The sequence below is a fragment of the Cardiocondyla obscurior genome, linkage group LG06 (genome assembly GCF_019399895.1).
Source record: "Cardiocondyla obscurior isolate alpha-2009 linkage group LG06, Cobs3.1, whole genome shotgun sequence".
Classification (NCBI taxonomy): domain Eukaryota; kingdom Metazoa; phylum Arthropoda; class Insecta; order Hymenoptera; family Formicidae; genus Cardiocondyla; species Cardiocondyla obscurior.
In genome coordinates this window covers 8,071,556-8,096,778 of record NC_091869.1, presented here as the reverse complement: position 1 = coordinate 8,096,778, position 25,223 = coordinate 8,071,556, and the positions used below count along the sequence as shown (strand labels likewise).

Below are 25,223 nucleotides of genomic sequence, written 5' to 3'. Positions count from 1 at the left end.
ATTCATCGTGTGATATGTGTAGTTGATAAAAAAGAATTATGCTTAAATTCTATTTAAGACAATATTTTATGTTCATTAGCAAACATAAAGATACAATTAAGTCGATTCTTTAATTTGCTGTATATTATTAAACCTTTAGTTGCATTTTCATTTATGTTGCAGCATACGTATGTCGCCATTCATGCTTTTTACGCACTCTTTTTGCTTATATGTTCAAATTCCACAAACGGAATCCAATTTCATAAGTACAACGAGAAAATTTAGCACACTCTTCATTGCACAAGAAAAAAATTTTAATATTAAATTTAATTTTATTTTTATGAGTTTTTTTTTTACGTAAAATAGCATAAAAATCGACAACATTAACTTTAAAATATAATTACAGCTTTTTTTTATGACAGAGCAGAAAAAATTATGTGTCTATTTAACGTTATCGTAATGCAATGCAAATTATTACTGGCAAATTTTTTAATTAGTAATGATTTTTATATTTATAATTAGTAAATTTTTAGATAAAGTTTTTAATTTATACTTTATACTTTATTATATTTGTATACAAAAAAAATTTATAACATGTATTTAATACATTAACATTTAAAAATAATAATTTTCTATTTTTAGATTAGGTTAATAATTTTTTTTTCGTATTAGAAGCAATTAAATGTTTTATTATTCGTCGTCAAGAAAATTTAATAAAAAATTACACGGGTGAATTTTCGGTTGTTTCTAATGAAAGATCTTCCATGTTGTCTGATATATCAAGATCAGTTTTAGTCACAGTCTCGTTCTTGGTTCTTGTATCATTTTGTTTATCAGCAGCGGAATTAGAGTATTCTTTCTCGAATGTATTTTTAGGAAATATTAAATCTTGAACATGTCCTCTGTTTTCTACAACAGTTTCGTCTTCGAAAAATCTTTGATTCATACCTTCTTCGGATATCGCACGTACACTGTTTTCAATTTCTGATAATTCCTGCATCTCAGATTTGATAGGATAATTTTTATCATTTACATTTACAATATTTAAGTAGCGAGGAATTATATAAGCGTTATGAGCAGTAATCGTAGGTGCGTGAGTAATTTCAGCACTGGTATACGCTTCGTCTTGAAAAATTACGTCTTTTTCTTGGGAGTATTTATTATTTCTTTCTGAATATAATTCTAATTCTTCGGTTTCTTGCGAATTTTCATCTATGAAATCCAAATTGTCGAGGAGCTCTTCGTTTTCTGTATCTTTCCAAGTGTTCTGAGAAAGAATATGTGGATTATCTCGTACAACTTCGACACTATTCTGTTCGGTCTCGTCTTCAAAATATTCTTTCACATCTTTATCATCTTTATTTTTAAAAAGTCTGGGGTTTGTTCTTATCGAAGAATCGAAAAATTTTTCATTCTCTCTTAATTTCCAGATATGTGAATTTTGGGGGATATTATAATTATAATTAGAATTAATTTTTTTATTATCGTTTTTGACAGTAATTTCCGTTTCTTTTGCAGGATGTACTTCCAAAGGATTATTTCTAAGACGATCCAAATTCGAAGATTGTGACGATTCCTTGGCGACATCCCAATCATCAAAAAGTTCTTCCGTTGATTCTGAAAGTTCGGTGTCTTTATTATAAGATTTATAAGGGATACGCTCAACTTCTGACGAGTCAAATTCTACAGGATTATATCTCTCTTGAGAATATTTAAATTGATTGGCAGAGCTCGAAAACTTTTTGATTGCACTTCTTTCTTTGTCAATGGCATCTTCTTGAGGAGGTTGATGAATATTTTCAACTTTAAAAAAAGATCTTTCTGGCTGAGTGGCAGAAGTGTCCCTTGAATTTTTCCACAAAGATTTTACTCTTGTAGAAATCTCTTGGATTCTTTTGTTATCTTTCATCATTTTATCATCTTCTGACAAAAATTCTGAATTTTTATTCCGAGGATTTCTAAAGAACAGATTTTCCGATCTATCGAAAATTCGTCTTGATGGAACGACAAGAGGATATTTGCTTGCAGGTTCATTCTGAGAAAATGTTTCTTGTCTGTCTAAAAATTTTGGAGAATTGTTAAAACGGTTTTGGTTTGACTGCTGTTGAGGAAACTTTCTGTTTCCGTGGAACATCGAATTGTGATTCAATAGAATGTTATCGTGTACTTCATCTTGAGACATTCTTTCTTGTGTTAAACGAAAATAAGGAGAATTTTGATACGAAGTGATGGAAAAATCTCGCAGATTTAATTCTTGAGAATCTCTGAAACAGTTTAATTTAACTAAATTATTTTAAATTGTACACTTAAACTTTTTATATTAAAATTATTTAAATTTTTATTGTTCTTAAACTTGAAAATTTAAGTCGAGCTTGAATTATATTCTTACCGTGGTAATTTGACGGTTAAAGCTTCTGGGCAATCTTGACTACACGAAGGACAGGATGCTCCTCTAGGAATCCTTCGAGATGATCCATAAGTTAGAGTCGAACTCACGAATAAATAAAATAACAAATAACGACGAGAAAGTGTCATCGTCGACATTCTTAAAAAATCAAATGAAGGAATCACGACGATTCTTTATAAGCTCGTATATGAAGAACGCAGCAAGGACATGCGATTTTTAAGAGAAAAATGTTTCCGCGTTGCATCAATCATTTCCTATACACATCCGTTAATTTTTAAGTAAATTGTTTGCTCATTTTATTTCTTAATATTTACTTCCGCATTTTTCAATCTTTAGGCGAAATGCAGATGACGACGTAATATCTAAAAAATCTTTAGACATAGTGAAAATACTTGAACATTTTTTTTTAAAGCGTAAGCTTATTTCAGATATTACAAATTTACATATTGTATGCAACAATATGATAATTTAATTCTATTAATTATCCCCTTAAGATGCTAAAGTGGAAGGACTGTTTCGACGAGCAGGTCGTTGTGAGATTCGACAGTATATCCTGAATTCTTTGAAGAAAGGTCATAAATCTAATTTTAAAGATTCAAATAATGCAGCTGTAGAATGCTCGGCGGCTTTACAAATTTATCTCAACCACCTAAAAAATCTAATTATGCCGCAACATACCTATGCAAAAATTGATCCTTAATAAATACAAATAAAAAATTAAAGTCATATTGTGCGAAAAAATAAGAACGATGAATATTCGTTATAATTTATTTATCGTTAAAAGTAAAAAATGCAATGTACGTCGATAAACGTTCATATATGTATATCCATTGTCAGCGAAATACCGTTCTGGTGACGATATCAGCGTTAAAGCTAAAATTAAAATTTTGATGACAAACGAATTTTTGATAACAGTCAAATTTTCTATACGCTAAATTAATAAATTTTTAATTTGTTAAAATTCTTTTTAACATTAGACATAAAAAAAATGTAGTATTCTATTTATTTAAATATAAACAAAATTTAATTAAATATCTTATTTCACGTATGATTAGCTGACAATCCAAGTGTGGAAAATTAAGTTATTGCGTAAGATGCTTTAGGTCTTTTATTAAACAGGATGTTAGTGGTTGTCACGTCGAACTTCTGACCTATGTCTTGGATCTTTTAAGGCACTTGACTCTTTCAAGGCCTCCATCTGAATATTCTAAATTGCGTGGATCTCCATTACCAGTTGCACTTTTATCAATGTTTTATTTTTAATTTTATCCGTAATATTACACATTATTTATAATAATTACAAAATATTTTATAGAATTTTTTTTCTATTCTGGTCAAATTACAAAAAGTTATGCGTATAAATTTTATTTTACAAAGCACAATCCAAAAATATATTTTTTTTAGGTAATTTATTTTGGCTTTACTCTGTAGTCTAACGATTTGATAAGGTAGAAACAAGTAGCGGCCAAGTTCAACGAATTAATTACGGAAGCCGCCGTGCAATGTCATCGTGATGAACAATATAGCATTCATACAGAATCACAAACTCTTATTTTTTAATAAATTAATATATTTATATTGTTGTAATTGTTTCTATGTAAATTAACCGAATCACTTTTATTATTATTTAAACAAGAGGTAAATTATTTGCAAACACATTTATTTTCATATATTTTTCAGTGCTTTTATACATCAAAATGCAAATAAAAATTTCATACATTGTAAATAAATTATGCTAGATCTTTATACAATAAAAATAATTTATTTCTAATACGCGATTAAAACAGAGTGAAACTTATTTGCATATACAAGATGTGATTAAAGTGTGCTGCTAAACTTTATGATTCACTTTAAAAATAAGTTATATATTATTTTATGAAACAATTTAGACCAAATTTTTTTAGGCATTTTTGTAATTTAATTGTGCAATCGCATACAAAATACAATATTACCAGATGTATTGTTCTATAATACGAAATTACGTAAAAGTCGTTTTACGATAAACCTACGTATGGAAAGTGTATGAAACTACACCTATGTATACAGGACATTCCAAGAAATGCAGCAATCAACGACATATTCCTTTAATAAAAATAATTATTATTTTTTAAATATGAAATTAAAATTTTCATCAATAATCAGCTCTTGATAGATTTTTCTCCTATAAAAAATACTACTTAAAATTAGACTAACAATAATGATCTTTCATTAGATTTATTTACATTTTCTAAAATTACTTTTATTTTCAGAACATGTTATTATTTCAATAAAACTATTAATTAATTTAATGTAAAATTTATTTATAGAATATGTCACGATTGATTTGCGCATTCTCTGAAACATAAAATAATGAGCAATAGAGAATGCCGTTCATTTCTTTCATATAATGTTAACCGCAGAGACCAAAAATTACCGTAAAACTCGGAATCAATTATTTCACTAATTGTAGCTACGACCAAGAAAACCACGATCGTTGTGTGGGTGATTTCGGGGTGGTTGGATTAGACGAGGATGGCACATCAGTGGTCTGTTTTTCATCAAGTTGATTTTTCAACCTGACTTTTTCATTTGTTTCAGCTTGCATCTTTTGCTCATATTGTCTTACGTCTTCCAAAGTCATATCATACCACTCGTCAATCCAAGCGAAAGCCTGTCTGTGACCCAACAGGAGAATATCCCTTATACACTAAAATCACATATATCACGATACATATTTTTATTGGATAAGATCTTTAGTCTTTTTATTATACAGAGTTGAGATATAAGACGGGCGAAAATTATTTAGACAAACTTACTCTATGTATAAAATCTTCTACACGTGTTTGCATGCCCCAGACTTCGAACGAGGCGTGAACCAATTTATACGAGCACATTATAGGCTGTGTTGTATCCCTCCAGCCTTCAACTAAAGGACCACGACCTGTTCTCTTCGACTGGAAGTACTTTGGATCCTATTTAAGGCATTCAATTAGAATAAAATTTATATTAAAAATTAAACATAGGTAAATATAACAAATGTACTTCTTCCTCTTTGTAATGTTTTGCAGAGATCTCGTCATATGCAATATCCACAAAATCAACTTCTCGATGAATTAATTCAATGGGTGATAGTCCTAAGCACTATAATTCAGTAATACAATCATTATGTTATGTTAAAATATAATAACAAAATACAGTAAACAAACAATAATGAGATTTACATTTTCTGTAGAGCCATTGTTGTCTTCATACCGTGTATTTATCTCTATGTGGAATTTTGGTATAAAGGAACACTGAAAAAAAAAAAAAAAAAAAAGCTTAAAATTAATAGTAAATTATATACTAATACTTATGCTGAATGTTACTCACAGTATATTCTGCAGTCATCAGGAATGAACAAATATGCAAGGAAACAAAATATAATACAAGTTATGTTTTTTAATAACAAATAAAAAAAGGACAAGATTCAAGGATTGTCATTTGTACCAAGTCTAAAAGAGTCAAGTGATTATGATATAACAAAATAGCATGTACCTGTGATGGTAAAAGGATAATAGTTCCATGCTTTTTCCGTCACATAAAATATTCGTGGCAAAATAGATTGAATCCAGTAAGGTAGTTTACTGTAAGAAAAACAAGACCATGTTTATTACAAAAGCAAACTATAAAGTTACTAAACTTACTACACTATGATCCTGGATGTATTTCAGATGTTCTTTATCTGACACCAAGACTTACCTGGACAAATGAATTCTTTTTTCAGTAAATTGACCCTTCCCATGAACAGGATCTTCGCAAACTGCGTTTTCCACCACTTCAACTCCCTCGTCGTTATCCGACTGTTCGTGACTGTGTCTGGCAATCATATATAGCTGGCCAATGCGATACTGTGCAAAGAAATTGATCGATTATTAAAAGATAATTCTTATAAAAACGATTCTCTTTCGAGGGAAGAAATGACACGTAACGTCAGAGCAATGCTAACTTTCAGGTGAATAGGTCAACACTTTCACCTGTCGGGTAAATAATTGAACAAGTGCATCGAGTGCAAACCACAAAGGTTACCTCTTCCGTGGTGAGCGGCATGCAAATGCGGTACTCCTTCGTGAGAACCATCCTCGATTATTTCGACTGTTGAATCACGCGCGACGATTAACCGGTCCCGTTTACGTGCAGCTAGAGTACGGTAGACGTTTCGTGGTTTCGATTTTTTTTCGTCCGATCGACGTTGCGTGGAACTCGGTGGAACTGGAATAAACAATCCACGGCGGCTACGAGTAAAGTTCGCCGTTTCGCGCGATGATCGATGAGCAGATGCGGCAACCCGACGGTGGCAAAGTACTACGCTGATCGACGCGAGCCGAGTCCCCTAGACGCTTGCTTGCTGACAGTTTCACGTGTTACGTGTACAGAAATCGACGTCGTGTGCAGTCGGCGGAAATTCGCGTTACGGGGAGTACGATGTGCAGGTAACATTGTCGCGTATTCGGTGCGACATGCGATGGTGAAACGGGCAAGACTGGCGAGCGGCGTGAGTGCAGCTGCGAGGTCTCGGTGCGAAGGAAGGAACACGGGCGCGAGATCGCCGACAATCCAATGCCAATGGCCTACGAAGCGTTATGGCACGAGTACATGCAGATGCCCGTGGTGACGCGGGCTTATACCACAGCCTGTGTCATCACGACCCTCGCCGTGGTATTTATCTCGCGTCTTTTCTCACTCTCCACCCTCCACATTTCATCCTTCACCCTCGACCCTCGACCCTCGACCCTCGACCCTCGACCGCGCACGACAGTTCTTAACTATCACCGACGACTTCATCCATAGATTACCGACTTATTTTTCCATCATCTCCAACCTCTTAGATTGTCGAAACTTCCCGTCTGTTACATTTGATTTGATTATACTTGTGAGTTTCAAGTTAATACTTGCGTTCAAGTATGCTTGGCAATTGAAATATCACTCTAATACTTTTATAACAATTGTACAAAAATTTACTTAAAAAAAAAAAAAAAAAAAAAAAAAATTAACGATGACCAAGGAAAAAGTTTAATTGAATGACTAATAAAGACTTGAATAAATTATGAGATACAGTCGGTTACCAGGAATGTAACTACTTTAAATGTTTCAGCAATTAGATTTGGTATCCCCATTTCAACTGTATTTCAATCCTATTCTCATTGTGGAACAGTATCAGGTATGATAATGCAGATATTTAAATAGCTATATGAAATACTTGATTTTGTTATGTAAGGTAGTCTGAGAGTCATTATTTTCAGTGAAAGAACATATACATTCATCATTTGTCAAATGCTGTGACAGCTAGGAATACAATTACAAGCTTTTTACATTATTATTATATTGAATTATTTTAGATATGGCGATTGATAACAACATTCTTGTTCTTTGGAAACATTGGATTCAACTTGTTATTCAACATGATCTTCACATATCGATATTGCCGTATGTTAGAGGAAGGATCTTTTCGCAGGAGAACAGCTGATTTCGTGATGATGTTCATTTTTGGAGGAATATGCATGATTGTATCCTTGGCTAAATGTTAATTGTTATCGTTTTTTAATAATTAAATTATCTTAATAATCATAATTAACAACTTGGAATAGTAACGTGTATGACAAATATAATGATAATTATAATTTATTATTATACAGGGTGTTTAAAATAAAAGGGAAATTTAATTGTAGACAAAAAGTCCTGTATAGATTTGGAAAATTCGCTGAATTCGCAATTCTAATTTCCTACCCACAGTTTTACAATTTGACATTTTATTTCGGATACCCTGTATAAGTGTTACCTGAGGTGTATAATAGCTTTATTAAAAGTACCCTGCTGTTATTCTTTAACTTATGTATAGACTTTTGCATTCTTCGTCAATTTATTATTTTTGGGACATGCATTCACAATAATGTTGGTGTACGTGTGGTCAAGACGAAATCCTTTTGTTAGGATGAACTTCTTTGGACTTCTGAACTTCCAAGTAAGTTATATTTATAAAAATGAATGCACAATTCAGATTTATCTTCATATTATTGCAGTCTATATATTCACTTTTTTAATATAATTTTATTCTTTTTATTTATTTATTTATTTATTTTTTACTTTTTTTGTATTATATACATTGAAAAACTTAAATATTTCAGGGATAAGATTAAGGAAAAATATCTTATGCGAATTAAAGAGCTGTTACATCATTTTGGCTTGTGTCATGAAACAGATATGTTACGCGATTGTTACTACTGACTTTTATTGTTTTCAGGCTCCGTACTTACCGTGGGTGCTGTTAGGCTTTTCTGTATTGCTTGGCAATGCGATATGGGTTGACCTGGTAGGAATGGCAGTAGGACATACTTACTATTTTGCAGAAGATGTATTTCCCCGATTAAGAGGTGGTTTCCGAATTCTGAAAACTCCGCAAATACTGTACGTAACATAATTTTCTTACGTTTTCATTCAAAATTGAAACTACGATTGAATATGTGATTATTAATCAATAAGTTTAATAATTTATTTAGTAATTTAATTATAAATTAAAAGTAGTTATCGAGAATCGTGTTAAAGTTAGATAATTATTGAGCAAGTGATAGATTCATCGACAAGAGAAATGAATATATAACATTTCTTTCGTTCTTAGTAAGACTTTGTTTGACGCACATCCCGAGGATCCAGATTACATGCCACCGCCTGAAGATCGACCAGGCGGTTTTAACTGGGGACAGGAAGCCAACGTGCAATGATTAAGATTCAGCAATCTCTTCCCAGTGCTGTTTATATCAAATTGCCCAAAGACGTTGCGGAAATACGTGTTTTCATCATTGTTCCTTTGGAATAATTGACAATTTAGTGCCCAGATTTGTATGCAAAGATGTATAATGAGACACATGTAAAAGATAATATACAGAGTGTATAAGATCAAGAAATCCATCATTACAGAAAAATTTTGTTTCATCAAATCTTTTAAAAAGCCTGCAGCTGATATTTTTCATACAAATTGGCAGAATATCTAATTAAATAGTATTTTAACAAATTATGATTATATATAACCTATAATAATAATCAAATTGTCGGGAGTAAACCAATTTTAAATCTTTCAAAGAAAGGTAAGCGAAAGAAAGCGTACGAATACTTATACACTCTGCATAAAAAGAAAAAAAATTACAGAGATAAGCGTTTAGCACTAATAAGTCTGCTACTGATTTCCTTAAATTCCATTTGCACATTCATACATAATTTTTGATGCTTATTTCTGTATCCGATTTCTATCATAATGTTAACTCTTTGGAAGCCAAACGTTGCGCTTTTAACGTTATCACAAAATAATGACTAAATTTTTCTATTCAGAATACGTAACCATTTCGCAACCATCATCGTAAACATTTGAATTTTTAATTCTAAATTTTCTAACAACTTACGAATGAGTTTAAAATTATAAAAGAATTAATAATTTATTTATAATATTAAATGCTATTAGTTTTTAAGCTGTTTATATACACAATCTGTATTGTATATAATAACTTATAAATATATTGTAGCTAGTAAAAAATTTTAGTGATAACAAGTATAAAATTTTCGTAGATTTATATCTGTAGATTTCAAAATTATCCAGTAGAAATAGTATTTTTTTTTTATACACAAGTGCAACTGGATTGGCATTCCATGGGTTAAACCTATATATAAAATATGAATTTTTAATTTAGCATGAGAATCGTAATTTTTCGCTTGTAAGTTAATTAAATTTATTATGTCAAAAGAATGTCACTTTTGTAAGATATTTGTGGTCGGTGGTACTTTTGTGATATACTAATCGTGCTCATAGTTCTTGCAAGTGTCGATAGAAAAGAAGAAGGGGGAGAGAAAGTAAGAGAGAGAGAGAGAGAAAGGAGAAAATGTCATTGTGCAAGAGAGACTATTTCAAAGTGTACTAAAGCATTTATTTATATTTATTATCGTAGCGAAGTGTAATTTAGATAACATCTACAAAGTACAAATCGTTAAATATAAATTAAAGAAATAATATATATACATACACTTCCCACTTTGTTTATATGTGTATATTATGTATTATATGAATATAACTGAGACCTTTATTAATCGTAATTAATAACCGTTGCTTCTTTCGTTGGTTATTTTCTTTTCATAAGAACAATAGAGAAATAACTTTAAAGATTATTAATCTTAATATTATTAATCTATTGTTGAAGCAAATTTTGTTTTATTTCTTAAATTTTTAATTATTCAAATTTTTGAAAGCGAAAGTTAAATTTTAGTGTAATTTTACATTTTTAAAATTTTTTCTTTTTAAAAAAGATGGACTTTTAGTTACGTATGATGAATAACCAGCTTGGATGTAACTTTTTTGGTAATTCTTGTGAACGTCGTGTGTTATGATATCTTAATAAATGTGAATCTTTCAATATAGATTATTTCTAAATAATAATTTAAATTAATTTTCTTTTGCACGAAGTTTTTCTTGCATTCTGATATCAATCAATATTTAATATATCTAATTTTTATATAAATATTATAATTCTAGACTTTTAAATTATTTTTGAAATTTCTTAAACGTTAATATTGTAATTCTAATCAGTTAATAATGATTACATCCTTGATTGGTGCCCGTTAGGAAGTGTTTGCATTAACTATTTCAATGTCTTAATTAGTATGAAGACTATATTTTCTTGTTAATCCTACCTTAATTATTGACTAAGTTTTAAATACTTTTTTAGACGTAAATGTTTACAGTAAAATAAATTCACAAAAAATGGGCATGCAAGAATATAGCATATAGATGCTGAAAGAGTAAACTTTAATAAACACATCCGCAATCACCAAAAATTATCTTAATAATGGTCGAAAAGCTGTAAAGAAATGAATAGAATAAGTGATTTTACAAAACCATTTATTTTGATTTAAATAATAATGATTAGCGTAATAGGATTAATATGATGTATAACTAAATACATATACGCAATGACATGGACTATAATACAATGATCATCAGGGCTCTATTGTACACTTGTTTTTTTATTGTTTATCATATCGCCACTGTTGCTAAGAGCACCGTGATATCGTCCGGTTTACCACCTAAAACGTTTAAAATCGACTTTGGCACGCTTTTTCGTCAACTATTTTTAATTAAAAATGTTTTTATGTGTTGATATTAGCAAGCAAAAAATTATATTAATATTTTTCTTTTAAAAAAAAAGTATTATATTGTAAATTTATCTTATGATTAATTTATAAAGATATCGTTACATAAAGCAATTTTTCTTTCCAGGAAAAATATTACTGTTTAAAATGTAGTTTAAACTATCAATGAAGTTTTTTTTTTTTCTTTTACATACCTATTGCATCAATCCCATTTTCTCGGGCATTTTGAGCAAACGGAGACATGAAGGCGCCGTCAAACGCCAAACGACGTGCCATCCACGCTATCGTGTTAGCGACGCATTGTATTTTTGTTGGGTCTCTCTCGCCTTCAACCTTACGCATCTCGGTGACTAGCAACTGGTCAGGCACATTGTCAAATACTCCGTCGGTTGCCAGAAGGATTACATCGCCATCTTCGACTCCGAAACTAGAAATGTCAGCAGATTCTGGACTAGAAAAAAAAATGTAATTATTATTATTTTTATAAAGTACAATAACATAATATAAATATTAATATGTACTATTACAGAAATCTGGAAAAATATAATGAAAAATAATTACCTGTCGCGAAGTACTAGATTAGAATGACCTGGAGGTGGCAGCGACAATTGGAAGGGAGTATTGAAGTAATGTTGTTGCTCCGAAGACCGATGTACTACTTCTCCTCTTCGCACAACTACAAAGCCGCTATCTCCTATATTAGCTGCGTAAATGCTGCTAGTTTCTTTATTGAGAACTATTACGCATGCGGTGCTGCTACCTAAAAAAAAAAAAAAATTAAACAATGCCAGAAATAGTTCCAGGATATCTGTAATTAATAATTATTTTAAACACCTAGTACATTATTTTTAATTTTTTTGTGGTCAAAGATAATTTACTCACCTAATATTGGTTGTTTATTTTCTAATAATTCATAGTAACTACGTGCTAATAAGCCAGCTGGTTCTGTAGGTGTAAATCTGCCCATAGAGACTAGCCTCTCACAAGTTCTCATTAGGAAATTAGAAAACTCCCCGGGATCGATTCCATAATGTCGCCATCCCCCTACACCATCAGCCACACCTAAAATTACAAGGTATTTATTCATTGATATAAGATAATTGATTTAATTAACTATCAGTCAATCTTACATTTATAACAAAGTAATTTCAAAGTTTAAAATTAATCTTTTTTCTTTCTTTTTTTTTCGTGATCTAGAATTCTTTGTTATTTCCAAGTTACATCTTTATTTTTGTATAAATAATTCTACAGATGTAAATTTAATGTTTTATTCTATTTAGCTGTATGATTTTTTTCTTTGTTTATTCTAATGTAATATATACAAAATATATACATATTAATGTTAAGCATGCAGCAACATAAGCATAATAATGCCATTAAAAATACCAAGTTTTTTTTTCTCTCCCAGAAAAATATTAGAGAAATAAATTATAGAATTATAAGGAAATGTAGAAATAAAAAAAAGTAGCATTTCTCTAGCTATGTCTTTTGTTGGGGTGTGAAACGGGTATAAACGCGGTGTTACAAGGAAAACAAAACTCTCGAAAGCAGCTGTAAGAAGCGAACTCCTAGTGCCAAGAGAAGATGCGATAATGCAGATAGACTCCCACCTATGACTTCGGCCTTTCTGAATCTGGCAGTGAACCAGGCGTCGTCGCCGAATTGACCTCTGCGTATCCGGCCGCGAGCAAAGTCTTTCGGAAAACCGCACACGGCGGAGATGAGCGAGGCCTCGCGGCGCCTGACGCATACGACGGCTGGGCTCGGTTGCTGCTCGCTGGTGCACGCGGTGTTGTAGCTCGCGATGCCGTTCCAGAGCGCGCGCGATAGCAATCGTCCAGTCCAGTAGATGGATTGCATCGCGATACTGGCACGCGGTACTGCCACTGCTCACGACGCTGGCGACAACGATGAGGACCAGCGTGCGACCAGCACCAGCGGCAACATCACGACGCGCATTCCCTTATACTTCGTCTTGCTATCCGACTTGAAATAATCCTCAGCTCACAACTGCCTGAGAGTCATTTTTCCTTTTCCCCTGTTCTTGTTCCTCCCCTCGCGTTCTCTGTCAGGACCCACGGACGAGAAACCGTGTGACGCGAAATTGGCCACGATCACCCTCACGCTTATCGTTCATTCACCACACCGAGGTACGGACTGCACGAAGGTAACGAAGGAGCACACGGAAAAAGGTTCGGTGATCGACTTGGTGCGCGATCACGTGGCGCGCTGGCGTCGAGTCTGATTAGACTTTGGTCTTTAGGTTCGCCATAAAACCAGGTTTACAATGGATACGACGAGCTACAGAAATTGACCAATTGTATTGCGAGTATTACATTGCATGTGACACGTACCTTTATTTGGCTTTATTATTAATATTAAAGTCAATTGACTATACGACTGGGGTAGTAATTGGCAAAACACAAGTTATATTAATTGTAATTTATTTCACGAATGATTGAAATTGTCGCACAGATACGAAATGATAGACGTGGAGGATATGGATAGCTTGGATGACAAGTTATTTAGCAATACGTTTAAAAGAAATTCATTTGCTGATAATAGCAAAAAAAAAATTACCTTTGCAGGTTTAGTTCAATTATACTAGTCAATATGTACACTATGTAAATATTAGGTTTTCCTAATGAGAATGTTTAGCAAAGTCTTTATAGATTTCTTATGTTTTTATATATGCTACTATTCTATAGATTATTTTGTTAATTTATTTATATTATTTGTAGATGAGGATCCATTAGCTGGTTTGCTAGCTGATAACGAAGATTTGTCATCAAGCCCAAAAAATTTATCAGCAACAAAAGATAAACGAAGTTTAATAGATGATTTTTTCAGTAAAAAAATTTCAAATGAATCATTGTCAAGCTCAAAGCCAGATGAAAAAGAAATAGGCTCGACATCTACACTAAGTGCTATAGGAATTGAAAAGCCAAAAGCATCAGATGATAAAATAAAAAAGTCATTCATGCAAGACTTATTTAAAGACATATCATATAAGTCTCCATCCAAAGAATCAGTTAATAAAAAGCCTGTACAGGTAGAACTAGAAGTGACACAGCCTACAGCTGAGGTTTCTAAGATGCAGCATTCAATATATGCCCCAACAGTTTTGGGAATGAGAGAACCTCGTAGAGGCAAGAGAACTTCAGAGATCATTAATGATCCTTTAGGATTATTTTCCTTGAGCATGTCAAATCAAGCTGAACAAACAGTAAATATAAATTCAATAGACTTGTCTATTTAAAATATTCTGATATTTTAATTTTGTTTTTTATTAATAGAATTCTATTTTATTTAATAATTCTGTGTTTAAGACAATAGAAAGGCATACAGGATCTGCAGATCTTAATAAACAGAAATTGGAATCTAAAGAGCACTTCCCAGATTGGTTGGAATCTAAAAAAGCACCAGAAGATAAAAGTAGTGATGTTCAGAATAAGATAATACCTATTGAAGAATCATTCAGTAAGCACAGTAGATCCAGCTCTGATAAAATTATTCAAGAGGTAAGCAGTAGCATTAGAATATGTTGTAAAAATTATTTTATTTAAAAAAATTATTTATTATAGGTGGCAAATGTATTATATGAGGACAAAATAACAGAAGCAAAGTCACTGCCATATGAGAAAGAAAGATTGTCAAAATTATCAGACAATCAAAAAATAAAAAGTAATGAATATGAGAAACAAGAAAAAGGGAATTATTTTACAGTAAGTTTTAAAATAATTTTTTTTTATATATATTTTTTTATTACATTATATTATGCATATTACAGTCCAGCACAATGGCTGTTCCAATTACTTCTAATGTAAATGCAAATTTGGAAGGCACACATAATAGATTAACTTCAAAAAACATAGACTATGAAAATACAATTTATAAATTAGAATTAGAAAATTCTCATTTATCAGTGAAATTACATAGCTTAAATGAAAAGTACGAAAATGAGATAATGATTCTAGATGAATCATATAAGTAAGTAGAATTATTATTAAATTAAAATATTAAATATTTTTTACCCAAAAATTAATTTTGATTTTATTTTTAAGACGACAGATAAGTTTTTTACATGAAAAAACTGATATAATGGAGAAGAGAACGCAGCAAGAACTTGAATATTTAGAAGCAGATTATGAGACAAAGATTAAAAAGTTAAAAAATGAAAAGTTAGAAATTGAGACATCTTACAAAGAAGAGTTGCAGAATTTAAAGGTATAGCATTTTTTAGTATTAAAAAAATTGTTAATTTGTCTCTTATTAATTTTATTATCAATATATTAATTTGGATTATTTATTTAGAAAGAACATGCACAATTTGTAGAAGAACTTTATCAACGCCATTCTCAAAATATAAAAATGCTGCAAAAAGAGCATTTTGATACGATGGAAAATATATTGAAAATAAGAGAAATGGAAAATTTAGCTATGACAACCATAGCGACTCACAAGACTGACTTGCAAAATCTGTTACAAAAGACTGATTTTATTATAGACAATATAAAAAATGTGCAAGAAAAGACTGATCAAAGAGATGACCAAAGTGTAAAGCTAAGAGAATATTATTTAAAAAATCAAGAAGAAGATATGCAAAGTATGTTTAAGATGCTATTAGATTAGTCTTTATTAGATTAATTAAATAGATTGCAATTTTTATTTATTTTACATATTATTACAGTACGAAATGTGGAAGTAAAAAAGCAACAAGAATTATTTCAACGAGAACATGACAAAATAATAAAAGTAGCGGACAAATTAGATTCGCATGTTACACATTTAATACTCGAATTAGAGAAAAAAAGCGCCATGCTCAATCAGGCACTAGAAACATTACAGAAAAGAGAACAATCTTTGTTACAAGAAAAAGAATTATTCGAAGAAAAAGTACAATGGGAGCGTAAACAATTACAGGTAACTATCTAATTTAAAAGTTAATATTTAATTATCTGATTAATAAGTAATATTTGAATGTGTATTATTTATATTATAAGACTATAAAAGAATCTTGGTTTAACGAACAAGAACGACAGCTAGAAGTATTAACAAAAGAGAAAGATGCAATTGCAGCTAAAATAAAACAGTTCGAAGTTTTGAAGACGATAAAAAGTGATTCAGATAATATCACAAAAATAGAGGTAAATTAAAAAGATTAAAAGGATAATGTTTTAAAGTAGAATATTAGAGAAACAAATAAAATAAATATTGTTTTTTAGGCGGCAGCTGCTGTAAAAGCAGCACAAGATGCTACTATACTTGCGAATCAAGAACGGTTTAAGTGGCAAGAAAAAATTAAATATCTTGAAGCACATCAGCAAGCCTTAGAGAAAAGGGAACACAGACTATTAGCACGTGCTCGAGATCTCGAGAGATTTACACAGGTGATGATAAATCAATGTACCCCGAAGGGCAGATATGATGTTTTCTGCGGCAACAGCAGCTAGCATACGTAACTCTAGGCGGCAGAGGCAGGGGATGAGAGAACGGGGGAAATCAATCTTCGGCAATCCGGCCGACGCGGTACGTACATGCGGCACATGTGATCCTCGACGCACACAAAGCTAAAGTCACATTCGCTAGCTGCTGTCGCTATATCTGCCTTTCAGCGTACATACATATGGTTTTAGATAAACGAGGTAATATTGTGTTAATTAATCAATTATCTAGATGGCACTTGTAAAAAATGAAGAAGCTGCAAAAGTATTAAAAAATGCTAGTCACATTGAAAATGAGCATAAAGATGAATTCGATCCTCATTATAGCAAATTTGAGAAAGTCAATTTGGCCAGGTAATTTAAATTATTCTTAACGGTACAAAATATCAATGTTTAAACAATTTTGAATTCTTTTTAGCGAAAAATTGAAAAGTATAAATACTCCATACAACTACATGAACAAACGAATGTTATCTAATCAACAAAATGGGTTTCAAGCTACTACTTACTTTAGAGTAAGAAGAAAATAATGTAGTTTAAGTTACATTATTTTATTTAATAATTTTATTTAAAAAAAAATATATATTTTTTTTTAGGAAGTTATTGATCCTCAATTAGTAATGTTGAAACTGAATCTGGATGATCAATTGGATAATATTCAATACATCTAATACCCTGCCATGAAATTTTTTATATAACAATCAATAAATTACATATTTTTTGTGTGAAAAATATATGTGTTGAATATTTTATATATTTTAAATAATAAATGGAAAAATTGATCCATTATTTGTTGAATCATCATTGATTTGAGTCAATGTAAGTGTCCTCGCCTAAAAATAATTTTAAGTCACTATATCTTATAGCAGTTATTATTTTCTTATTTTCAATAAACAGTAAATGCATTTTTATTAGTATAATAAATATCAGACATTACCTTCAGCATTATCAAAACTATCCAACATTTGTTTAAGTGCTATTATATTTTCCTTCAGTGCCTCTAATTGAGTAATACTGCATTTTGTTTGATATAAATTACTTGCTATTGCTTCTACACACTTTTTCTAAAAGATAAATTGGTAAATATAGTACACTTGCTTAAAAATTCCCATTTCACCTCTGACAGCTGAATAATTTTTTTTATTTACCAGACTATGAATCAATGTTAAAGAATCTGTGTTAGACTCATTGTTAATGAGTGCTTTATAAATAACTCCTACTTTATTCAAGAATTTGATCATATCTGTGAACATCACTGTTACATCTCTGAAACACAGTGTTAACAAGATTTTATGGTGTTGGAAAGAAAACCTTAGTATAATTATGTTGTACATACGATGCGTAATGATGTGGAACAGGTAAACCTGAGATAACATTTGTAGAGTGTACACATTTATGTATTGAATGTTTATATGACGTAATTGTACGAAGGTGTTTTGCGATATTCTCTATGTATTGTTCCCTTTTTCCTGCAAACAATGAATTATTCATTTAATTAATATATATATATATATATATATATATATATATATATATATATATATATATAACAACAATTCTCAATAGCAGAATAATTAGTTCTAATAAAAAATTAATCCGACAGGGCTTACGTCTCAAGTCTTCTGATTCCTTCACCAAAAGTTGGAATTCATTAATCTCTTTATCAATATGCGCCAATTTGTGTTGATTAGCAAGAGTTTTTTGCTGCACAATATTTATATAATGTTCTACGTCTTCCATGTTCAGATCACTCACTAAAAGGTACGACACAAAACTTATTCTGAAATTTAATTTTATCAAAATATTAGAATTTACTTTATTGATACTGTTCTTTAGTTATTTTCGTTATAGATTCAAACATGTTCAAAACTTCTATGCGTGTAATACGAAAATGCAAGAATTGCAACTCCAGAATTATCATATATACTTTTTCTTCTTCTTGAAATAGTGGCGGCTCGTAGCGGATTTAATTAAAATTAACATTTGCCTTATTAGTTATTAAATTTTTTAATTATTCTTATTTTGAAGGAGAACAATGTATTTAATATATATATATAAAATAGATAAAAGAATCATTACAAGTAAAATTGTAAAATAATTTCGTTTTTATTAAATGTTCTACGAACGACTCGTTGCGCATTGGCTATGTACTGTTGAAACCAACCAATAATGTGCACGCATTTGGTAGTAGGAAGAGAGATATAGTATAAGCGCGGCCGGCGCATCGCCACCATTTTACTTCGTAGTGTGGTGCGCAAGACGTGTCTCGTCCCGCTCGTGTCGCGTAGTTTTCGCGAAATCGGTGGTAATTTCTATCAGAACACAGCGGTACGAATAAATACCGATCGTCTAAAGGTATTTGCTTTTTATGGAAGTGAATCGTGTTTGAGCTGTACCGGGAAGGCGCGTCTCAAGTGTACATTTTCGGATGATTCACGTTCGGTATAACCTACACGCTTTTGACTCGAGTCGTACCCGCGCGGCGTCAGGATGAAGTTGCCGCTGTTCGAATTCGCTCGGACGCGTCATCGAGTTCGCAATAATCGAACAGCTCGAATAACGACGGAGTGCCGTGAGATGTCGGGACTTATTCTACGAGATCGCCGGATGAAACAGTCGTTATTGTGCCGTGACTGCTGACACTGATTGTTTAATCTCGATTATGTTTCCACAAGAGAGACTTACCTAGAGTGTGTTTGTTTGTGTGTGTGTGGCTGCGAATCTTGCGACGAGGACGATCTTTGGACTTGAGGCGAGGACGAGCTTGGGACTTGAGGCAAAGACGAGCTTGGGACTTGAGACAAGGACGAGCTTGGGACTTGAGGCAAGGACGAGCTTGGGACTTCAGGCAAGGACGAGCTTGGGGACTTGAAGCAAGAACGAGCTTGGGACTTGAGGCGAGGACGACTTTGAACTTCTAAAGACAACGGGTTCGTTGGCGATGCATCGTATGGTGAGTTTTTCTATTCATTAAAACTAGTAATTTTCAATATTACTGCGGATGGAAACTAAAATTACAAACGGCAAGATTTGAGTAAATCATTTTACTAATATTTATTAATAAACATTTCATATAGATTATTTGAATTTATTATAATTTAGTACGAGTTGTTGTTGTTCTTGTAATCGTCGCAATTACAGTTTATCGTTATTTACACTATGCGGTATAAAATGCGAGTTCGAGATTACATCATCGTCGTCATCGTCACATCACTATACTGTTTTATTAATTATTATTATTACGACTTTTTCCCATTTCTTTCTTTCTCTCTCTTTTTCTTTTTTCTTTTTTTTTCTTTTTTTTTTCGGACACTACCTCTCATCGATTAATTAATTATCAATGCTTGTACTCGGGAAAATGGGGAGGGAGTAGGGCAGTATTTTCGTTATCACTAATGTTGTTGGTAATTAATTCTTTAGGGGAATCATTATTCATTATGTTACAATCTAGACTAAAGTTATCGTCTAGTGGGCATTTGTTAATATTAGGCATGTGATTAACATCGATTCCATGAACTTCGCTTAGCGTTTGCTGTTGCTGGGATTGAGCAGTTTCGACTTCGGCGTTGTCGCCGACGTCGTGGTTGTTTTCGGTTTGTGGGGGAGATGGATAATAACCGCGCTGCTTGATTGGCAGTTGTTCCACCGGCAGTTGGTGTTGCTGTTGCTGCTGCTGCTGCTGCAGCACCTGGTGCTGCACCGGCGTCGCAGGCGGCGGTGGCGGCTGCTGCGGCGGCCGGTGCTGCACTCCTCCGCCTCCTCCATCCTCACTAGTCCACCGGGCTACTTGTTGTTGAGCTTGAATAAATGCATCACTAGAAAATAATAAGATTACACGAGCCCATTGGATCTAATCCACCGCCACTAATGCTGCATTCGAGCGCATGATGTAACAACATTCAGTAAATGGAGCCAACGGGGAGAGACCGGTCGACCCAGAAGCGGGAGCTGTTAGTGTATATGTGATTATTCTCTAGGAGCTTTAGGTCCCTAACGTACGATAAAATTAAAATATCTTACGGCATGAGGTAAAAGAAAATTGAAATCAAAATGACACAAGTCGACGAGAATTGTGCGATTTTTTTCTATAATTTAATCAGATATTAATTTTTTTTTTTTTTTTAACCAAGTTTTGAATTATACATATAAAATTTTTAAAAAGAGAATTACCTGTAGAGCTTTATTTGTACAATTTTGTGCAATTTTAAATAAATTGTTTTAAATTAAGTAAAAATTAAATTAAAAAATTTAAATTGGAAATAGAATTGAGAAAAAGCTAGGCTCGATAGAGGAAATATCACGTACACACGTTAATCGAAAAGTTAATTAATACGTTTAAAGCTCGTGCAAAGCCTTATTGATCTTCACTACGATTGCTATTTTAATTCAACATTCCTTATCGTTAGACATCCCAGCAAAGAGAAATTTCAGATAAGGATAAGTGCATACATCAATCACAACGTAGATTTCATTGCGCGAAATAGATTGGAAAAAGTATCTTATAATCGCTTGGGAAATTGAAAAATCTGGCTACTAGAGTTTGCGAGTATTTGCAATGCAAAGTATTAAAAGCAGCATGCACGAGATTCGGTCAATCTAATTGTAGGCTTGGTTACTTGCCCCAGATTTGTTTAGATATTAATCAATAACATCTATGAAAGTCAATTAAAGATAAAAAAAATCTAGTTGTGAAGTATGAGTTAGCAATATTAAATCTACGCTGTTAAAAAAGAAACAAGATTTAGGACGTATTTGCCTTTCGAGTTCACTAGCCACACGTGTGTGTCATTGTTTCGAGCACATTCATACAACGCAGAAGCAAATAAAAAAGGGCATGCAGATTCTTCGTGTGCATTTAGCCTCTCTGCAAAATTTTACATTGCATTATCTTTGAACGAACTGCCTCATTAATTCGATGAGCGATGCAATTGCGAACACGTTGCAACTGCAGAATTAAATAGTGTATGCCGAGTCCATTTATACTTTACGCAGATTCCAAATTCTCTAGTCAAGTGTAACTCTCTTACGATAGAATAAACAAGAAAAAATTTCATTTCCGGCAATTGTAATTTTGTCTGAAGTTTAAGTTCCTGCTTTTCGTGAAATAGCGCCTTTTGGTAACGTGCGATGCGACACTTCTGTACATTGTTGACAATTATTTCGATATCAGCATTGTACCTCGATTCATTTTCCTGTCACAAACGACGACGCATGCACCATCCTTATCTGAGATATATCGTAGGATTCGTGATAGAGAGAAGGGAGTGATACAGATTGTGAGCCAATAACATGTCTCGGTGACAGTGATTAGTTGCTACTAGTGAAGCCGTAGGATTGTTCGTGACGCAGAGTCTTGCAATACCTTTCACAATCGGGGGTTTCACCCCTAGTATTTGAACCTCTGTCAGGATCGGCAGTTTCATAGATACCCTCGTCCTCAGGGTGCATTTGATGGGAGTGTTGATGGGTGTGTTGATGATTGCCGTAAGGACTTCGGGACGTTGGCTGACGATATCTACCGTAGACGAATCTACTAGTGTCCTCGTCGCGGCCGCGGCTACATCTTCTGCTTCTACGTAGGAAATCCAATCAATTCCTGCATAAATCCACGGGCTACGCGACACTTTCACTCGCGTTCAGAGTTTTATACGCTACTCGAAATTTTATTCCCGCTCCTTTATCCTTCGGAACTTAATTTATATTCTATTTATAAAATATTAAAATTACAATATTTGTCAAACTTTCTATTTAAATTAGAAAAAAAGACCATAAAAAAAAAAGAAAAAAGAAAAAAGAAAAAAATTACTCAGATAATTAATCTTGATCTGTTGTCAATTTTTTTTTGTACAATCAATCAATTTTTAATATAAATTTTAAGCAATCGAATGCGGCGACAGCGACATTCACACCTGGTACCGGTCTATTAATTTTGAACTTAATGTTAAAAAAATTATGCACAATTCTGCTGCTACTCGGCGCTTCATTAGTATTTCGATCGATTAAATCGTAATTATGCAGTTTGCTATGGCCGATTAGGTTTTATTAATTATTTAGTATAAACAGACTCTGCATCTTATGCCTTGAATTTTCTATGCGTAAATACTTATTAATAATTTATTACCAAGTGTGTATCCCTTTCTCGTTATCCTTGCGCGTGTTTTACTGTAATCTACGGTTTTGCAAAACATCGAATATAGTGTCTGATATACATTAAATAAATGCGTCGAGTCTGACAGCCTTTTGATGCGCAAGATAGAAAGCAGAATAAGATAATAAATTAACCCTCTCATTTTATTATAATTACCTCCATGTCTCTTATGCAAAATGTATCAAGTTGTATATTTTTATCGTTCTTATTTTGTATATTTTATATTAATTTAAAATACGAAATATTACAATTTTGCGGTTTTATACGAAAAATCAATTTTTAACTTATTTTCTGAAAATTGGGGATAGCAATTCATACACGAGAAGTAATTAGAGCAGCACAAATATTACATAATATTGTTGAAAAATTTTGGGGAAAATCCTACATAAAAAATTACATTTAAATTAATTGCAGCTATGATAATAAAATCCATTCAGTTTTATGTGTTTATAAAAATTTTACATCAGCTTGCCGTTACAATTAATTCACCTATGAGAGGGTTAAGGTAATAAGTTGGCGAAAGAGAAGATAGTAAGCGATTCACAGTGAGAGTTATGGCAGCGTGTGAAATGTCTGCTGACAATAATTGTGATTAACAAAGTATGAAGAAGCTCAAACGTATTTAGCCAATCGTTTCAATAAGAATACAACGTTGAATTAAAACGAGTGTCTAATTTACGAATCAATAATTGCTAAAACGTCTAATTAAGAATATTCTCGTGTAATGTAATAAACGTTCTTGTAATTCGAAATTATTCTTTCCGGATTACTTGGAAATTAACGCTCACGGTCTGAATTGAGTTTAGAAGCTTGTTGTAAGCGCGTACTTTTTTTTCATTAAGTTCTTACCCTTGCGATGACTCGCTACAAACGGAAGAGTCGATTCTGTAATGTCGATCCGGTTCGCCTTCGGATGTTCGAATTTCCTCGGATCCGCTCGGGCTCATTTGGCCAGTCATATACGGTCTGATGACGAGATAAATTATTGACGTCGTAAAGAAATTTGTAATTTAATTATAAAATATTTAAGAATTCAATAATTTTAATTATCTAAAATATTTTGAGGCGCAAAAGAAATAGCGATATAAAAAATTGAACCTCGCGGTTGCTCGGTGCTCCAGCTGACGAATCAGGTCCTCGAGAGTGCGTATGCGAATAGTGCCGCACGGCGGCTGCAGTTCCACGTCGTCTTCTTCTTCGTCCTGTCCATTGTCGATACCATTGTCCTGACCGTCAGTTTCCTTGCGATATACGTCGGTATAGCCGCACTCAGCCAGCGATTTACGTATGGTGTCTTCGTCAAGGAGATTGCTCCCCGACGGGGTGCCCAGATCGCGACGGCTCGCCGCGTTTTTGAACACTTCAATTATATCCTCGTGATAGCCGTTCAATTGATTCAGAGTCCTCTCCACGTGTTCGATCGCGTCTCTCCCTAGTCCTGGCAAATAAGTGACTCGAGTTACCGCTCCATAAAAAAATTTTTGACAGTGAGATTTGTGTTAATCCTTTCGTGCACAAATTTTTTTTTTTTTTCATCTCTCTCTTCCTTTTTTTTTTGTGAAATTGACACATTTTTCTTGCGTGCACATTTGAGGGCAGTTTATTATTAATATTTATTATTATTATTGGTATCTATTTTGTTGATTCCTTCCTATACTAAGTTTTATAGGAGAAGATAATTATCCTAATCTATTTTATTTGTACGTAGTAAAATGTAAAATTAAAATTTCAAGTTAATCAGCGCACGAAAGAGTTAAGATTATATAGTCCTTTAAAAAGATCCTTTTATGAGAGTTCTGTATTAACCCCTTATATCTTAGAATAACCTTTAATCCTAATGAATCTTTTAATGTTTATGATATTAGTTTTACTGAACTAATTTGTGTTTGCTAATAATTTCTATTTGTGTTTGTTAATTATTTTTACTCGATGAAAATGAAGTATATGAGAATCACTGATTTATAAAGGGTTAACATTCGTGAAGAATTGATGCAACAAATTCAAATTCGAAGGGATCGAAAGACAGCCGAACATGTAGCACACTATGGTGAAATTTTTTAGAATCAATGACTTAAATATTAAAAACATTAACATATTT

General features: G+C 32.4%; 9 protein-coding genes across 21 annotated transcripts in view; 4 read left to right on the top strand and 5 right to left on the bottom strand.

Annotated features, from left to right (window-relative positions):
• Positions 1 to 622: 622 nt before the first annotated feature.
• On the bottom strand, positions 623 to 2,559 carry LOC139103649 (RNA polymerase II subunit 5-mediating protein homolog). Its single transcript, XM_070658521.1, has 2 exons — positions 2,369 to 2,559; positions 623 to 2,243 (listed from the first exon to the last, which is right to left on the bottom strand). The coding sequence occupies exons 1-2, from the start codon at positions 2,521 to 2,523 to the stop codon at positions 701 to 703; spliced, it is 1,698 nt and encodes a 565-aa protein (XP_070514622.1). The 5' UTR covers positions 2,524 to 2,559; the 3' UTR covers positions 623 to 700.
• A 34-nt stretch (positions 2,560 to 2,593) lies between these two features.
• LOC139103274 (uncharacterized) lies at positions 2,594 to 3,946 on the top strand. The gene is given in 6 exon segments (XM_070657773.1): positions 2,594 to 2,664; positions 2,723 to 2,799; positions 2,881 to 3,076; positions 3,437 to 3,494; positions 3,497 to 3,639; positions 3,805 to 3,946. Coding segments are annotated over 6 exon segments (687 nt in total).
• Positions 3,947 to 4,029: 83 nt separating this feature from the next.
• On the bottom strand, positions 4,030 to 6,573 carry Rdgbbeta (cytoplasmic phosphatidylinositol transfer protein 1). The gene is made up of 8 exons (XM_070658596.1): positions 6,431 to 6,573; positions 6,104 to 6,252; positions 5,900 to 5,988; positions 5,735 to 5,742; positions 5,587 to 5,658; positions 5,408 to 5,506; positions 5,182 to 5,337; positions 4,030 to 5,072 (listed from the first exon to the last, which is right to left on the bottom strand). The coding sequence occupies exons 1-8, from the start codon at positions 6,479 to 6,481 to the stop codon at positions 4,836 to 4,838; spliced, it is 861 nt and encodes a 286-aa protein (XP_070514697.1). The 5' UTR covers positions 6,482 to 6,573; the 3' UTR covers positions 4,030 to 4,835.
• Positions 6,574 to 6,924: 351 nt separating this feature from the next.
• Positions 6,925 to 11,396, top strand: Der-2 (Derlin 2). Its single transcript, XM_070658576.1, has 6 exons — positions 6,925 to 7,060; positions 7,497 to 7,562; positions 7,741 to 7,908; positions 8,241 to 8,363; positions 8,643 to 8,806; positions 9,018 to 11,396. Exons 1-6 carry the CDS (start codon positions 6,962 to 6,964, stop codon positions 9,118 to 9,120), a joined length of 723 nt encoding a protein of 240 aa, XP_070514677.1. The 5' UTR covers positions 6,925 to 6,961; the 3' UTR covers positions 9,121 to 11,396.
• Positions 11,266 to 13,657, bottom strand: LOC139103664 (protein phosphatase PTC7 homolog). The gene is made up of 5 exons (XM_070658570.1): positions 13,144 to 13,657; positions 12,416 to 12,595; positions 12,095 to 12,293; positions 11,728 to 11,984; positions 11,266 to 11,467 (listed from the first exon to the last, which is right to left on the bottom strand). Exons 1-5 carry the CDS (start codon positions 13,391 to 13,393, stop codon positions 11,418 to 11,420), a joined length of 936 nt encoding a protein of 311 aa, XP_070514671.1. The 5' UTR covers positions 13,394 to 13,657; the 3' UTR covers positions 11,266 to 11,417.
• Positions 13,658 to 13,738: 81 nt separating this feature from the next.
• Positions 13,739 to 17,685, top strand: Twy (fas-binding factor 1 twitchy). Of its 2 annotated transcripts, XM_070658502.1 has the most exons (13): positions 13,739 to 14,121; positions 14,275 to 14,759; positions 14,863 to 15,054; positions 15,118 to 15,258; positions 15,324 to 15,523; positions 15,598 to 15,760; positions 15,848 to 16,139; positions 16,224 to 16,456; positions 16,537 to 16,680; positions 16,759 to 16,923; positions 17,210 to 17,331; positions 17,396 to 17,492; positions 17,574 to 17,685. In XM_070658502.1, exons 1-13 carry the CDS (start codon positions 14,016 to 14,018, stop codon positions 17,646 to 17,648), a joined length of 2,415 nt encoding a protein of 804 aa, XP_070514603.1. In that variant the 5' UTR covers positions 13,739 to 14,015; the 3' UTR covers positions 17,649 to 17,685. The 2 variants fall into 2 exon arrangements, 1 of the variants encoding a protein (XP_070514603.1); XR_011545934.1 differs by lacking the exons at positions 17,396 to 17,492; positions 17,574 to 17,685 and having other exon boundaries at positions 16,759 to 17,062.
• On the bottom strand, positions 17,649 to 18,905 carry LOC139103676 (uncharacterized). The gene is made up of 5 exons (XM_070658588.1): positions 18,588 to 18,905; positions 18,314 to 18,446; positions 18,126 to 18,243; positions 17,915 to 18,041; positions 17,649 to 17,810 (listed from the first exon to the last, which is right to left on the bottom strand). Exons 1-5 carry the CDS (start codon positions 18,715 to 18,717, stop codon positions 17,779 to 17,781), a joined length of 540 nt encoding a protein of 179 aa, XP_070514689.1. The 5' UTR covers positions 18,718 to 18,905; the 3' UTR covers positions 17,649 to 17,778.
• A 766-nt stretch (positions 18,906 to 19,671) lies between these two features.
• The window catches only part of Dila (centrosomal protein dilatory), a 62,351-nt gene continuing 56,799 nt past the window's right edge, over positions 19,672 to 25,223 (top strand). The window contains exon 1 of the mRNA XM_070658271.1: positions 19,672 to 19,930. The gene's annotated coding sequence lies outside the window, so the exon portion shown is untranslated. The remainder of the gene's footprint in view (positions 19,931 to 25,223) is intronic.
• Mmd (disintegrin and metalloproteinase domain-containing protein mind-meld) overlaps positions 20,056 to 25,223 on the bottom strand; it is a 38,566-nt gene continuing 33,398 nt past the window's right edge. For 8 of the 12 annotated variants that reach the window (XM_070658261.1, XM_070658258.1, XM_070658263.1 and 5 more), the window contains 4 exons: positions 24,224 to 24,563; positions 23,975 to 24,091; positions 22,340 to 22,549; positions 20,056 to 20,792 (listed from right to left, as the gene is read on the bottom strand). In XM_070658261.1, the coding sequence (XP_070514362.1) occupies positions 20,315 to 20,792; positions 22,340 to 22,549; positions 23,975 to 24,091; positions 24,224 to 24,563 (1,145 nt within the window). In that variant the 3' untranslated portion in view covers positions 20,056 to 20,314. Of the gene's footprint in view, positions 20,793 to 22,339; positions 23,147 to 23,974; positions 24,092 to 24,223; positions 24,564 to 25,223 lie in introns of those variants that run through there. The other 4 variants (XM_070658268.1, XM_070658265.1, XM_070658269.1 and 1 more) reach the window with 4 other exon arrangements.

Excerpts from the sequence above, each read along its gene's own strand:
- Rdgbbeta (XM_070658596.1), bottom strand. The coding sequence starts at position 6,481 with ATGGTTCTCACGAAGGAGTACCGCATTTGCATGCCGCTCACCACGGAA. Across the intron at positions 6,253-6,430 it reads TGCCGCTCACCACGGAAGAG|TATCGCATTGGCCAGCTATA; the intron begins GTAACCTTTGTG and ends TTCTTTGCACAG. Across the intron at positions 5,507-5,586 it reads ACAATGGCTCTACAGAAAAT|TGCTTAGGACTATCACCCAT; the intron begins GTAAATCTCATT and ends ACTGAATTATAG.
- LOC139103664 (XM_070658570.1), bottom strand. The coding sequence starts at position 13,393 with ATGCAATCCATCTACTGGACTGGACGATTGCTATCGCGCGCGCTCTGG. Across the intron at positions 12,596-13,143 it reads CAGAAAGGCCGAAGTCATAG|GTGTGGCTGATGGTGTAGGG; the intron begins GTGGGAGTCTAT and ends TTGTAATTTTAG. Across the intron at positions 11,985-12,094 it reads AATCTAGTACTTCGCGACAG|TCCAGAATCTGCTGACATTT; the intron begins GTAATTATTTTT and ends TTTTTTTTCTAG.
- LOC139103676 (XM_070658588.1), bottom strand. The coding sequence starts at position 18,717 with ATGGAAGACGTAGAACATTATATAAATATTGTGCAGCAAAAAACTCTT. Across the intron at positions 18,244-18,313 it reads GTTCCACATCATTACGCATC|AGATGTAACAGTGATGTTCA; the intron begins GTATGTACAACA and ends ACTGTGTTTCAG. Across the intron at positions 17,811-17,914 it reads TAGTTTTGATAATGCTGAAG|GCGAGGACACTTACATTGAC; the intron begins GTAATGTCTGAT and ends AATTATTTTTAG.
- Der-2 (XM_070658576.1), top strand. The coding sequence starts at position 6,962 with ATGCCAATGGCCTACGAAGCGTTATGGCACGAGTACATGCAGATGCCC. Across the intron at positions 7,061-7,496 it reads TCATCACGACCCTCGCCGTG|CAATTAGATTTGGTATCCCC; the intron begins GTATTTATCTCG and ends TAAATGTTTCAG. Across the intron at positions 7,563-7,740 it reads TCATTGTGGAACAGTATCAG|ATATGGCGATTGATAACAAC; the intron begins GTATGATAATGC and ends GAATTATTTTAG.
- LOC139103649 (XM_070658521.1), bottom strand. The coding sequence starts at position 2,523 with ATGTCGACGATGACACTTTCTCGTCGTTATTTGTTATTTTATTTATTC. Across the intron at positions 2,244-2,368 it reads TTAACCGTCAAATTACCACG|AGATTCTCAAGAATTAAATC; the intron begins GTAAGAATATAA and ends AAACTGTTTCAG.
- Twy (XM_070658502.1), top strand. The coding sequence starts at position 14,016 with ATGATAGACGTGGAGGATATGGATAGCTTGGATGACAAGTTATTTAGC. Across the intron at positions 14,122-14,274 it reads AAAAAAAATTACCTTTGCAG|ATGAGGATCCATTAGCTGGT; the intron begins GTTTAGTTCAAT and ends TATTATTTGTAG. Across the intron at positions 15,761-15,847 it reads AAGAGTTGCAGAATTTAAAG|AAAGAACATGCACAATTTGT; the intron begins GTATAGCATTTT and ends TTATTTATTTAG.